This window comes from Camelus dromedarius, chromosome 4, assembly GCF_036321535.1.
Source record: "Camelus dromedarius isolate mCamDro1 chromosome 4, mCamDro1.pat, whole genome shotgun sequence".
Lineage (NCBI taxonomy): Eukaryota > Metazoa > Chordata > Mammalia > Artiodactyla > Camelidae > Camelus > Camelus dromedarius.
In genome coordinates, this window is record NC_087439.1 from 66,262,272 (window position 1) to 66,273,900 (window position 11,629).

The following is an 11,629-nucleotide window of genomic DNA, read 5'->3' on the forward strand; positions in this document are numbered from 1 at the left end:
AGCCATTTGGAGAAAGAATAATGCTGGATTTTACCATACTCCTTGTATCAAGATAAATTCCAGATGGATCAAATATTTTAATGTAAAAAGAAACCCATAAAGCACTAGAAGAAAAGATGGGTGAATATCTTTATCATCTTAGTATGGGGAAGGTCTCTCTAAGCTTGTCACAAACCCAGAAACCATGGAAGCAAAATGCTTTTAAATACATTTTTAAAATGTTAAAATGCTTATAATTCTATAGATAAAGGCAAATGTAAACAGGAAACTTCAAGAAATATTTTCCACACATCTGACAAAGAATTAATTTCCCGAATATACAAAAATCTGTAAAAGTTGTTAGAAAATGGGCAAAGGACACAAACTGATTTACTGAAAAATATGCAAATGACTAATAAATGCAAGAACAACTCCGTATTGTTATTAGGGAAAGCAAAACAAAATGAGGTTCTTACTTACCAGCTATGAGAAGATATTAATAGATATGAAATGTAAAGCCCTCTATAGAAACATTAGTTAATACCACTTCCTATTTTCATTTGTAAAGTCTGTGTTTTTGTCCTAAGTATGTAGGACAGCCCTGTTTAATATGTTAGACACTGTCTTTGGAAATGATTGGCCTAGGACAGTGGTATTCAAACTCTTCTATTTATCAGAATTCTCTCGAGGGCTTGTTAAAACACAGATTGCCAAGCCCCACCCTGGAGTTTATGATTCAGTAAGTCTGGAGTGGAACCCAGTGATTTGCATTTCTAACAAATTCTCTGGTGATGCTGGTTTGCCTAGTCCAGGGACCACACTTTGGGAACCACTTGCCTAGAACACACTGAGTATTAGGAAATTATGTAATACCGTCTGGCAGAGAATTATATTGGTGAGAAGAGGCAAATAGGGGAGCAGGCTAAAGAAATGGCCAAATACTTCGGGTCTTTTATTTAAAAGCTTTTCTCCTTTTAAATTTACATCTCTAACTTATTCCTATGCAACTAATCATGCTGTTTATAAAATTAAATTTTTACCTTCTGAACTTTTTTGCGTTTTTCTAATGTACCCATGCTTGACAGTTTCTTTTATTTGTGTTCCATTAAGCGTCTTAGTACTTTGAGGAACTAAAATGTAATATGTTAAATAGAAGTAAATCCTATTCAGAGGCTTAGATAGATACCATCCTTATAAATTATTGTTTCTTTTAAAGAAGCTTACTTCAAAAACTTGACGGTTAAATTTTTCATTTTTACACTAAAAAGGTAGGCTGGTGAACTAACAGAAGTCCATATATAAGCCAAGATATTTTTTTAATCTGCATTAGCCTAATGATATCCTTACATTCACTGCCTTTTTCTTAGAGGTAGCAAGACATTTCTGAACATCTCTTGGACTCTTACATGTTTTGAATTACTTTAGAGATTTTTGCAGAAAGCCATCACTCTAATTTATGGTTATTTAATGGCTACAATAATGAGATAGTCTAGCTTTTTCCAGAAATTGTAGAAAATTTTTAAAGCCTCCTTCAGATCCTTTACTTTCTCTAAATGCTAAACAGATTTTTCTGAAGTAATCCCAAGAAATGAGGGACACTTGTCTGCTGAGAGTGATAGTAAATGTCAGGTGAACCATTAAAACAAACAAACAAAACACTTAGAAGTGTCAGAAATTCCAGTTTTTCCCTATCCCCAAAAAACTATTTCATTCAGGTCAAAACTATTGTTATTTTATATACATAGAGTATTACTGAGAAGACTTGTGACCATCTGCAAATTAGTAGAAGCATTTATTAAGCATTTGCACTAAAGATAGTAGTGAATTACTGTCCCCAGTAGGGTAGCAAAATTATCAAATGAATTAATTAACCCTCGTTTACATTCTATTTCAAAGCCAAGATTTCAAGTAAAGCTCTTATCAAAGGTATTAGCTGAGCTTGGTTTACAAACTAAAAGTGCAAGACCTGTGAAAGCCAAATGCTTTGTGGACTACAATCGGGAGGAAAACCTTACTTAATTAACTCTGGGGATTAAAAGGTAAATAAAAAGATCATTGCAGGACATGCCAATTGTCCTCCCCAGATCTGAGTCTTAGCAGGTATTTGGGGATACGTTGAAGGACCATGTGGCTAGTAACTGGAGAAGGAGGGCCATACTGAAGTCAGAAGACTGGAATCAAGTCCAAAGCTGGTCATCATTTACTGGTTCTAGGACCAGATAGGCCACCAGTTATTTTATCATGTCATTTCATTTTATCTATTTACTGACTGACTGACTGACTGACTGACCAAAAAAGGGAAAACAAATAGGAGAGCTGTTGTAAGGATAATATATGCAAAGGGCCATAAAGATGTTGCCTAATTTGATATTACTGTATTTGCATTTTACAGTTCAGAACTACTGAATGGCTTTACAAATTAGCACATACATGCCTAAATCTGCCAGACATTTGGCCCAAAGGAGCTGGATCTTTTCCAGTCTCATGTAGTTCCAGTCAAACCATATGGATACCTTTTTAGCCTCCACCTCTCTACCCCAACCCAAAAAAAGGAAAAAGAAAAAAAAAATCACAAAACACCCCTAAATGTGATAGGCCCAAATGCAGCTCATTCCTCACTCTGCAAAGAGCCAGGACAGTTCTGTAATCCAGTGTTCCCAGACACTCTGCTCTCTTCCTCCCCTCCCCACCTGCTTCTCCTGGGGCAGAATAGAGGGGCGCCTGAGGAGGGTGGATTTCTGAGAATCCTGGCACAAGGCTTGACTGGAGGTGGTGCTCCAGGCAGCGGCTATGAAACTTGGACCCTCCCCACCCATGGCACCAACCATAATCGGTTTCTAACTGAAATTGTGTGTTAATATTTCTTTATTTTAACCCTTCTATTTCCCACAAGAGAATGAATCTGTTAGATTGTATCATTTGTTTAAATCATATTTAACCATCGTCTCACCATTGCATATTTAGTAACATGTTTTGGGTATTCTTCTAAACAGCACACATATACGTATGTAAGTACTTACCTAGCACATGCACGCACGCACACATACGCCATATGTGATGTTGGCTGATTTCCTCTTTAAGCAATTTATGTTTGCTTACATTGATTTACTTACACAATAACAGAAGAAAACACCAACCAACCCAAAATATTAAAATAACCAGGCCCCAGTAACTACCTCCCTTAGCTAAGAGATTTAAATAATCATCTTGGTTTCTTGGAAAAACCAGTAATAGCTAGTGGCCCTATGGGGCGTCTCACATAGTAGCCACACACCAGACCACACTCGCATGCCTGATAACGTGCACTTATTTCTGCACCCCACCCTCTCCATTGTGGGCTCTGCAGAGTGGAAATCAGCCAAAGCTCTGCCCTGCTCTGTGGGCCTGTCCTTTCATTTGTCAGAGATCCAACCAAACTCAAGCCTGAATTTCAATCCTAGTGAAATATCTGAGGTCATTGCCTGAGCCAAAAATAAAAATGCAGCAGGGAAAGAACCCAACATGAACAGAGCAGAAGCGTCTCAGTGACCTCAACCTGGGGCAGAGGCCTTTAGCAGTTTCCTGTGACCTCCCTGTGAGCAGCTAGAATCTGGAAGGGCACAGACAAAGCCATCATCCAGCCTGTCTCTAATTGGTCTCACATCATCAGCATTCCAGAACAGGAAACCATCTGCTGCCAGGAATTCTTGCTTCCTGGCCATAGTACTTAAGAAGCAAACCTTTTTCCCTGCATATATTTAGTTCTGTTAGTTTGTCACAGGTTAGTTTCCTTGGGTTTGATAGCTATCATAAGAACATCCTGTCTATCCCATCTCTTGGCAATTGACTGATTTCTAAGTTCTGAACCACTCTCTCATTTACCGTAGGTCACTAAGCTAATTTTTAGGTCAAAGACTGTTTATAAAATGTGGTCTCTTGTGATGGTGCCTTTACTAAAACATAGAACGAGATTTGTATGGCCCCTAAATGGTAGAGCTATTCCTCTGCCGCATCCCAAAGAAGGGGACCAGTTTGCCGGGCACATAGACCTTTAATGGCATTGCCTCTTAGAGCTTCCAAAGAAGCAGACCTCGAGTTACTCCTCCCTCCTTACCTGTCCTCTGGTGTATCCAGTGCTGATAGGCACCTGGTCCACCCCAGTGTGGCTGTCCCAGTGGTTAAAACATAAAAATCCTTCTATATAGGGTGGTAAATGACTACTGCCTCTAGCCAACCCCCACTGCCCCAAATAAAAACCCCTCAGCATTTAACAATTCTCGGAGAGAGGGGATGCTGATGAAAGGTGGAAGAAGGCTTAGGAAAAAATCCTTCACGTTCAGCTGAAATTTTTTTAGAAAGGGCAGAGTCAGCTCCTTGTGGCCAAATTCCTGATGATCAGAGTTATATGTACTAGCACATAAAAGCTGTTTCATAGTTTGATTGATCAATGCAAATAAATAAAATGTAAAGTAATGCTCTTCACTTTAAAGCTCATCTCATTCAATCCCAGCTTGTCTGAGGAGACGCCAGTCAACATTCCCACTCGTTCATCCACAGACCTGGGGGCAAGAAGGTTTGGAAAGAGGAGGGTAAAACCCAGAGTAGCTTTTTCCCCCCTACACAAAACCTGCAGGTTGGAAGGAACCTTAGACACCATCTAGTCCAACGAGGTTCAGGGATAAGTAACCTACCCAAGATCCCAGTGATGCTAGGGTCACTGGGCCAAGAACTCGGGGTTCCTCACTCTAGTTGAGCCCTCCTCTCTGCAGCAAGTGGCCTCATTGATATACCACTGGTCTCCTTTTCATTGTAGAAGTTGCTAAAACCTAACTGCTTCACAGCTATACAAAAGCAATTTGTTTAATGGAACAAATACAGAAGTTTATAGTTTTAGTTCGTTGGATGGCCTAGATGAGGCATGAAGAAGCAAAGAACACCACAAAGAAATACTCCAGAAGTTCTTGGCCAAAAGAGCAAATAAATGTGACTGAAGGCCAACCACCAAGATGATCTTTGGGGAGGATGGAAAAATCAGAACGAGTTGATAGAAAGCTAAGGGCTACTAATCAATGCATAGAATTGTGTCATGGGTATTAACTCCTTAAATCATGTTCTAAATTAACTTTGTATATGTATTTTTTATTGAAGTATAGTCAGTTCACAATGTTGTGTCAGTTTCTAGTGTACAGCATAATGCTTCAGTCATACATGAACATATATATATATTCATTTTCATATTCTTTTTCACCATAAGCTACTATAAGATATTGAATATAGTTCCCTGTGCTGTACAGTATAAACTTGTTGTTTCTAAATTAATTTTAGAAACCATGGGATGGTTAATGCTAGTGCGTTTCACCTATTTTAATCAAATGATGTATTAAAAATATGTATTTGTGAAAATGCTATGAATAAATACACTATGCTGGACCTTATTGGTTGGTATGAGCAGAAGCCAGAAGGTGACACTTGCAAATTCCACCTGGGGAGAGAACTGTTAAGTACTTCCTGGGTACCCCCTCTATGATGCTTTGTGCAGATGGGTTAGGTCAATGGTTCTCAACTGGGCTGATCTCACTGCTCCACCAGGGACTTCTGGACATTTGGCAGTGTCAGGAGGCATTGACACAGGAGGGGCGGCAGGTTGCTACTAGCATCTGGTATGTGGAAGGCAGGGATACTGCTAAACATCCTGCAGTGCACATGACAGCCCCCACAACAAAGAACTGTCTGTCCCAAACTGTCAGTAGAGTTGAGATCTCTGGATTAAGTGAAGCAATGAATGTTTTCAAGAAAAAAATGGGAAAACCCATTGGATGGCTTTGGTCAATAGCAAGTCCATGTCCCTGCAGGCGCATCCTCTATGACATGACACTGGGAAGGGAGGACATTCCGTCTTTGTTCTCTGTGGTGCACAGAAGCAACAACCAAAATGCAGTGGAACTGCTGATTGCTGGGACTGGGTGACTCAGAAATGAAGGTGCTGGCTTTCATTTGACTGCTCACGCAGAATACCAAAGGGACTTTGCTCTTTCATTATCTGTGGCAATTTTCTGCGCAGATGATTACACTGGTAGATTTGCCTTATATAAAAGACATGTATCTAAAAAGTTATGTTTGTTAAATCATATGTTAAATCCAGTCAGGAATTCAGAAAACACGAAGGAGCCAGTGAATCTTTTTAAAGTGAAAGGTCCTTTTGAATAGAGCCCTGTTCTCTAAGAGGAGCATACCTATATATTGCATTTTTAATGTAAATATTTTCCCTGCACATCTCATTTTTATTACAGAGCACCGTAACTCTCACGTGAGAAACAGTTTCTCTTCCTCCTTCCCTTTCCTGCGCTTGTTCTTTTCCTTTAAAGAGAAACTCAGGGGGGAAATTAACAATACAGTCTGAATTTGAGAAAGTCATTGATCAATCTGTCCATTATGCCACTCAAAAGATGCCTGCTGGGTTACAAATTGTTAGAAAAAAATAGGACTTGGTTCTACTTTGAAATCATTAATTTTTTATCTCAGACTTTTTTCAGTTACTGACCTTTGGCTGGAAAGAGCAGGTGTACTCGGTCCCTCCATCACCCCATGGGTGTTTGTTGCACCAGAAATATCTGATAAGGCTCAACCTCTTCACTCACAGCAGGGTGGGAGGGGGGTAGCAGCACAGATAAGGGAGTGGTACTGAAGGAACCCAGCGGTTCTCTCCTCATCAATCAGTGCCCGAGGGCAACCTCCCTAGGTGTATAAGTCACTGACTAACTCAGCAGGGCAAAGGGGGCAGGAAGGAGGAAATTTATTTGATAACGTTATCAGCAGTGTCACTTCAGCGGTAGAAGGTTACAGAGGTATAACCCACTAGGGACAAAGCCACAACTACTGGGGAGGAGCCACTCAGACAAGACAGGCACTAGGACACCTGGGTCTGACCTTTCTCCCCTGGGAAGGAGGGAGGGGCTGAGGGCAGGGAGACACTAGAAATGACCCCACCACGTCAACTGCCCGGGCGGCACAGCTAGCTCCAGTGTCAGGAAGGCAGGTATTAGCATCATCATGAGAGGTGTTGTCACGGTGTTGTTTGAATGGTCCTTTTACATAGACATCCACCTGGTTTAGTCTCAGGACCTGGTTTAGTCTCAGTGAGTAGAAAGGAGGTCATTGTGAACAGCATTTTCCAAATGAGGAAACCAGAGCAGCTAGAATGTGAATAACGTGCCCAAGGTCACTCAAAAGAGGATTTGAGATTTGAACACAAATATTCTGACTGGAAGCCCTGTGTTTCCCTCCATGATGGCACACTGCTCTCACTCAGATGACCAGGCCTCAGTACGAGCTTTGGCTGGGCTGCCAGGAACCCTGGGTTCTAGTCACAACTCAGTCTTTAACTCACGGTGTCCTCGAGAGACAGTCACTAGCCCTCTTAGAATCTCAGTTTTCTTATCTCTGAGACGAGGGGATTGACCAAGGTGTCCTCAGGTCACCATGGTGACATAGGTGAAACCAGGCCGAAATGAAGGCCTGCAAGAAGGCAGCAGGCAGCTGCTTGCACTGGGAGGAGCTGTATTGTTCAGCACTTACCGTGTTCCGGGAACTGTGCTAAACGCCTTACCCATCATCCCATTTAAGCCTCCCAACACCAGACAAGTACCTGTCAATGGAAACTCAACTTAGCAGATAAGAAGAGAAGCTCAGGGAAGTGAGGTAACTTACTCAAGGTCCCTGTCTTAATCAGCTCAGGCTGTTACACAGAACACCATAAACTGGGTGGCTTCCACATCAGATACTTATTTCTCACAGTTCTGGAGGCCAGAAGCCCCAGATCAAGGTCCAGCAGGGCTTGGTTTCTGGTTAGAGCTCTCTTCCTGGCTTGCAGACAGCCGCCTTCCTGCCCCAGTCCTCATACAGCCTTTCCTCATACAGGGGGAGAGAGACCTTTCTGTTGTCTCTTCTTGTAAGGAACTAATCCTATCAGAGCTGGCCTCACCCTTATGATTTCATTTAACCTTAATTACTTCCCTAGGACAGCATCTCCAAATACAAAAGGGAGCACACAGTTCAGTCCATAGCGGTCATACAGGCAGAAAGTGATTTGAAGGTGGGGTTTGAAGTCAGGCCATCTCACTCTGCCTGCTCTTCTGACCACTGTTGTGTGATATTTGGTCCAGAGAGCTGAGCTGCGGGGAGAGACAGCTGGGTACAGTGAAGCTTCTGTCTTCTGGCCTCTCAGCTGGTAGATACAGCCCTTCCCCCCTACACTAGTGTCTCTCCCTCTAAGTCCCTACCTTCTCTCCTGGGTACGAGGGTGGGTGGGAAGATCCTCCTGTGACCGAACTTTCTGAGTCCTGAACGGTGCCAGTGGAGAGTCAGTAGCAGGCCAGGGAATGGTGCCCCAAAGACCACCCTACACCCAGCACTGAAACTCAAGGCACTCGAAGAAAAGCATAAGAGGCCCCTGGGGACTGGCTCCTTCATAGCCGTCTTTGAACCCGGTCCAGTGCTGGATCCTCCCTGGTTCTTGCTGGTTGAACAAAATCATGTGGGCTCAATTCCCTGGGCTCCTGGGATGAGGTCATAGTCGGTTGTCACTCATGTGTGGAAGGATGCAAACTTAATCCACGCTGGCCAGCCACCCACTGGAGCAGCTCTACTTGTGCTTGTCAGTTACTCATCATTAAAGACTGTGCAGTAAAAACAAGCCATTTAGACTCCTGTAAAGGCTTCCACCAAGCCAAACAACAAACTAGTCATCCACCTGGAATGCCTCCTCTCTATAAATCACAATATCTATGTGTTGTTTAAAAAAAAAGTTCCCTGCCCCACTCTCCCATGCTTCACTGTTCCCGCTTGTGTTATAAAGGTAGATTTAGAAAGGTTGGGAGAGGTTCCTAATTTTTTTTTTAAACTCAGGAGAACAATAGACCAGAGGATATCATTCAGAAAATGAAAATGTATCATTGTACCTTTCCAAAGCATCAAAAAGGCAAGGAGTCCCGGGGAGCCACTGTGCTCTTGTTACTGGAAGTGGAAAGCCGCGTTTTCACAGCTGTGATGCGGGGCTGTCACTGTGTTGGGAGTGTCTTCCGCGGGCAAGGCACTTCAGTCTTATTTTCTTTCATTTCACCCTACAGTCACTGCCCTCTCTTCTTTCTTGTTGGAGGGGAAATGAACACACAGGGCTTCCAGAGTTCTGTCTATGGTCATCATGATCACAAAATTGCTAGTTGACTGCCGACTCCCCTTCTCCCAGAAGCCATAAGCCTCTTCCCAGCTAGTTCTAATCAGGAAAAAAAAAAAAAATGTTTTTCAAGTGAAATTCAACCTTGAGCCTTTTGGAAAAGGGAAGAGCCCATTTCTATGAGTCATGTCTCTTCCCAGGGGCAGGGCTGTCCCGAATAAAATGTGGCTCAGGCTGCACAGAGGCCACTGGGCTTCCAGAATCCTGCCTTGCTCATTTTGACCTTGTTTATCATATCTGTGGTTGGCTTTTGCAGGTGTGAAAGCTGTGGAGCCGTTTTCCACTCTGAATGCAAAGAAAAGTCTGTCCCCTGCCCGAGGTGTGTACGCCGAGAGCTGCAGAAGAAGCAGAAGTCTTTCTGGCGGAGGCTGAACATGGACGAGAGCCTGGAGGAGGCGTGCAGCATGTTTGATCTGTCCTACCAGAACACCTGACTCCGCAGGAGCCCGGGGCAGGGGAGTGACCTCTCAACCACCCATCAGCCGTGGTGGCTTCCTAACTAGCCAGTTAGACCCCTCTAGGAGAAGAGTCCGTCTCTTCTTCAGCTAGATATAGATATATATTTATATATACACACACCCACTCATACCTATACATCCTGTACGTATGTTCTGTATCAGTCATTGTCTAAAAGGTCCATAGAGTTTTGTGGCTCAAAAAATTACCAATAGCCATGGATTTCAGCTGCTTGCTCCCAAGCAAAACGTGGTTTACACACAAGGCTTTATAGTTCAGGGTTTTTTGTTTTGTTTTGTTTGTTTGTTTGTTTGTTTTGGCTCTCAGGGGCCATTGATTACATAGGACACAGGAAAAAGCATTTCCTACAGAACAGCGCTTCGTATTATTTTTGTGTTATTTATTTTTAGCCTTCACAGAGGATGAAGTCACTGAGGCGAGCAACCATCATCATCTATTTCATAAGAAAATCTTCAAAACACAGCAATGACTTCTGGGTCCTTCCAGCAGGACCCCGTGTTCCTGGCTTTCACCTCGGTGTCTTGGCAGAGGCAGGGATCACCTAAGCTGAGTTGAATGGCTTGGAAATCCGGAGTGTGAGCTCCCTCTGACAGAAAGCAAGCATCCCTAATTTATCAGAGGAGCTAGTTCTGGTTTTGAAGTTAAATCTCAGAAGGGGTTTTTCTTGAGAAGAGACCTCAGTGACCAATAACTGTGTTGTCAGTCTGTTTGCTGGTACGAATCCCAACGCCCACCCAATGTGAGGCTCCATTGTATTTGCCGGGTTGGAGACGGGGCTCTCTTAAGAGCAGACTTCCAGGAGTTTCATGGATGACAGTTATGACTTTTTAATGGTACTGGCCTGAGGAAATTGCCTAGGATTGTTGTTAAATACATCGGTTTGTAGACTGGGGGAAGGATGTGGAGTGCGTCCATTCCAAGACACAGTCTGCAGTTTCCTTACATAGAATCCTGTGCAGGCAGTTCCTACCTATTCATTTTAAATGCTTCATTTTTCACTGTACTTCATGGCACTTTCATTTTGACCTTTAATTTGTCGACGTAACCATGTCTGCTTTCAATTTTTTTTAATTGTTTAAAAAAAAAATCAGAGTAACTTGGAACTTCAAAACACCAACTTTAGACTATTAAGAAAATAGCAAACTTGTGAGTATAATTAATGAATTAAATCTAATATTATTTAAATGAATATATATACACACATGTAACTGTCACCGTAAAGTGAAATGAGAAGTTTTAAAATATCACAGCATAAGAAATACGAGTTGCTTAGGCATTTGGCAGGGTGGCGCGCTCCCTCTGTGGTGCCCCTTTTAAGAGCCAGCGTAGCAGTCACCGCGACTGATGTGGCAGGAAGGATGGCACTGGAAGTCATGGCTCCCAATCCTACCTTACGGAACAGAAAAATTAGCTTATATTGAAACAACTCCCAGGAGACGGTATGAGAAGATTCTGTTCATTTCCTTTGAGCATATGCCTTCAATGCCTTCACAGTTTAGTAGTTTCACTGCTAGTAGGACCTGAGAGTCAGCGGCTCAGAGTCCAGGGTACGTTTAACCCCGTCGCTCCTCTCCCGCATGCCTGGCTCCCTTCGGAGCCCAATTCGCGATGCTTCTGGCGGTTTAGAGGCGTGACAATTCAGACTTACTTTTGTGCAGACGGTTAGGTGTGAGCCTTTCACCTCCCAAGCTGTGCCAGTTCCTCTGGCCCCAGACCACACATTTCAACTGAATAGCTCAGCACCACACACGTGTTTATTTTCTGATTACACAGTAGCTGTAACCAAGGCATGAAAACTCGTTAAAAAGGGCTGGGGCCCCATTCATGAGACGCTTTACGGTGCCTTTTACTCTTAGAAAAGTAAGTTGACTCCCCACCTCCCCACTCTACTTTATAGTGACTGTTGCACACAAAAGGAGAAGGGTGGAAAATCTCAAACAAGCACTTGGCAAACAGGCAAAC

At 42.9% G+C, this 11,629-nt stretch overlaps 1 protein-coding gene across 1 annotated transcript in view; it reads left to right on the forward strand.

The window, feature by feature from the left end:
• The window catches only part of PLEKHM3 (pleckstrin homology domain containing M3), a 158,490-nt gene extending 148,469 nt beyond the window's left edge, over nucleotides 1-10,021 (forward strand). The window contains exon 8 of the mRNA XM_010985440.3: nucleotides 9,447-10,021. Within this exon, the coding sequence (XP_010983742.3) occupies nucleotides 9,447-9,624 (178 nt within the window). The 3' untranslated portion in view covers nucleotides 9,625-10,021. The remainder of the gene's footprint in view (nucleotides 1-9,446) is intronic.
• The last annotated feature ends 1,608 nt before the right edge of the window (nucleotides 10,022-11,629 follow it).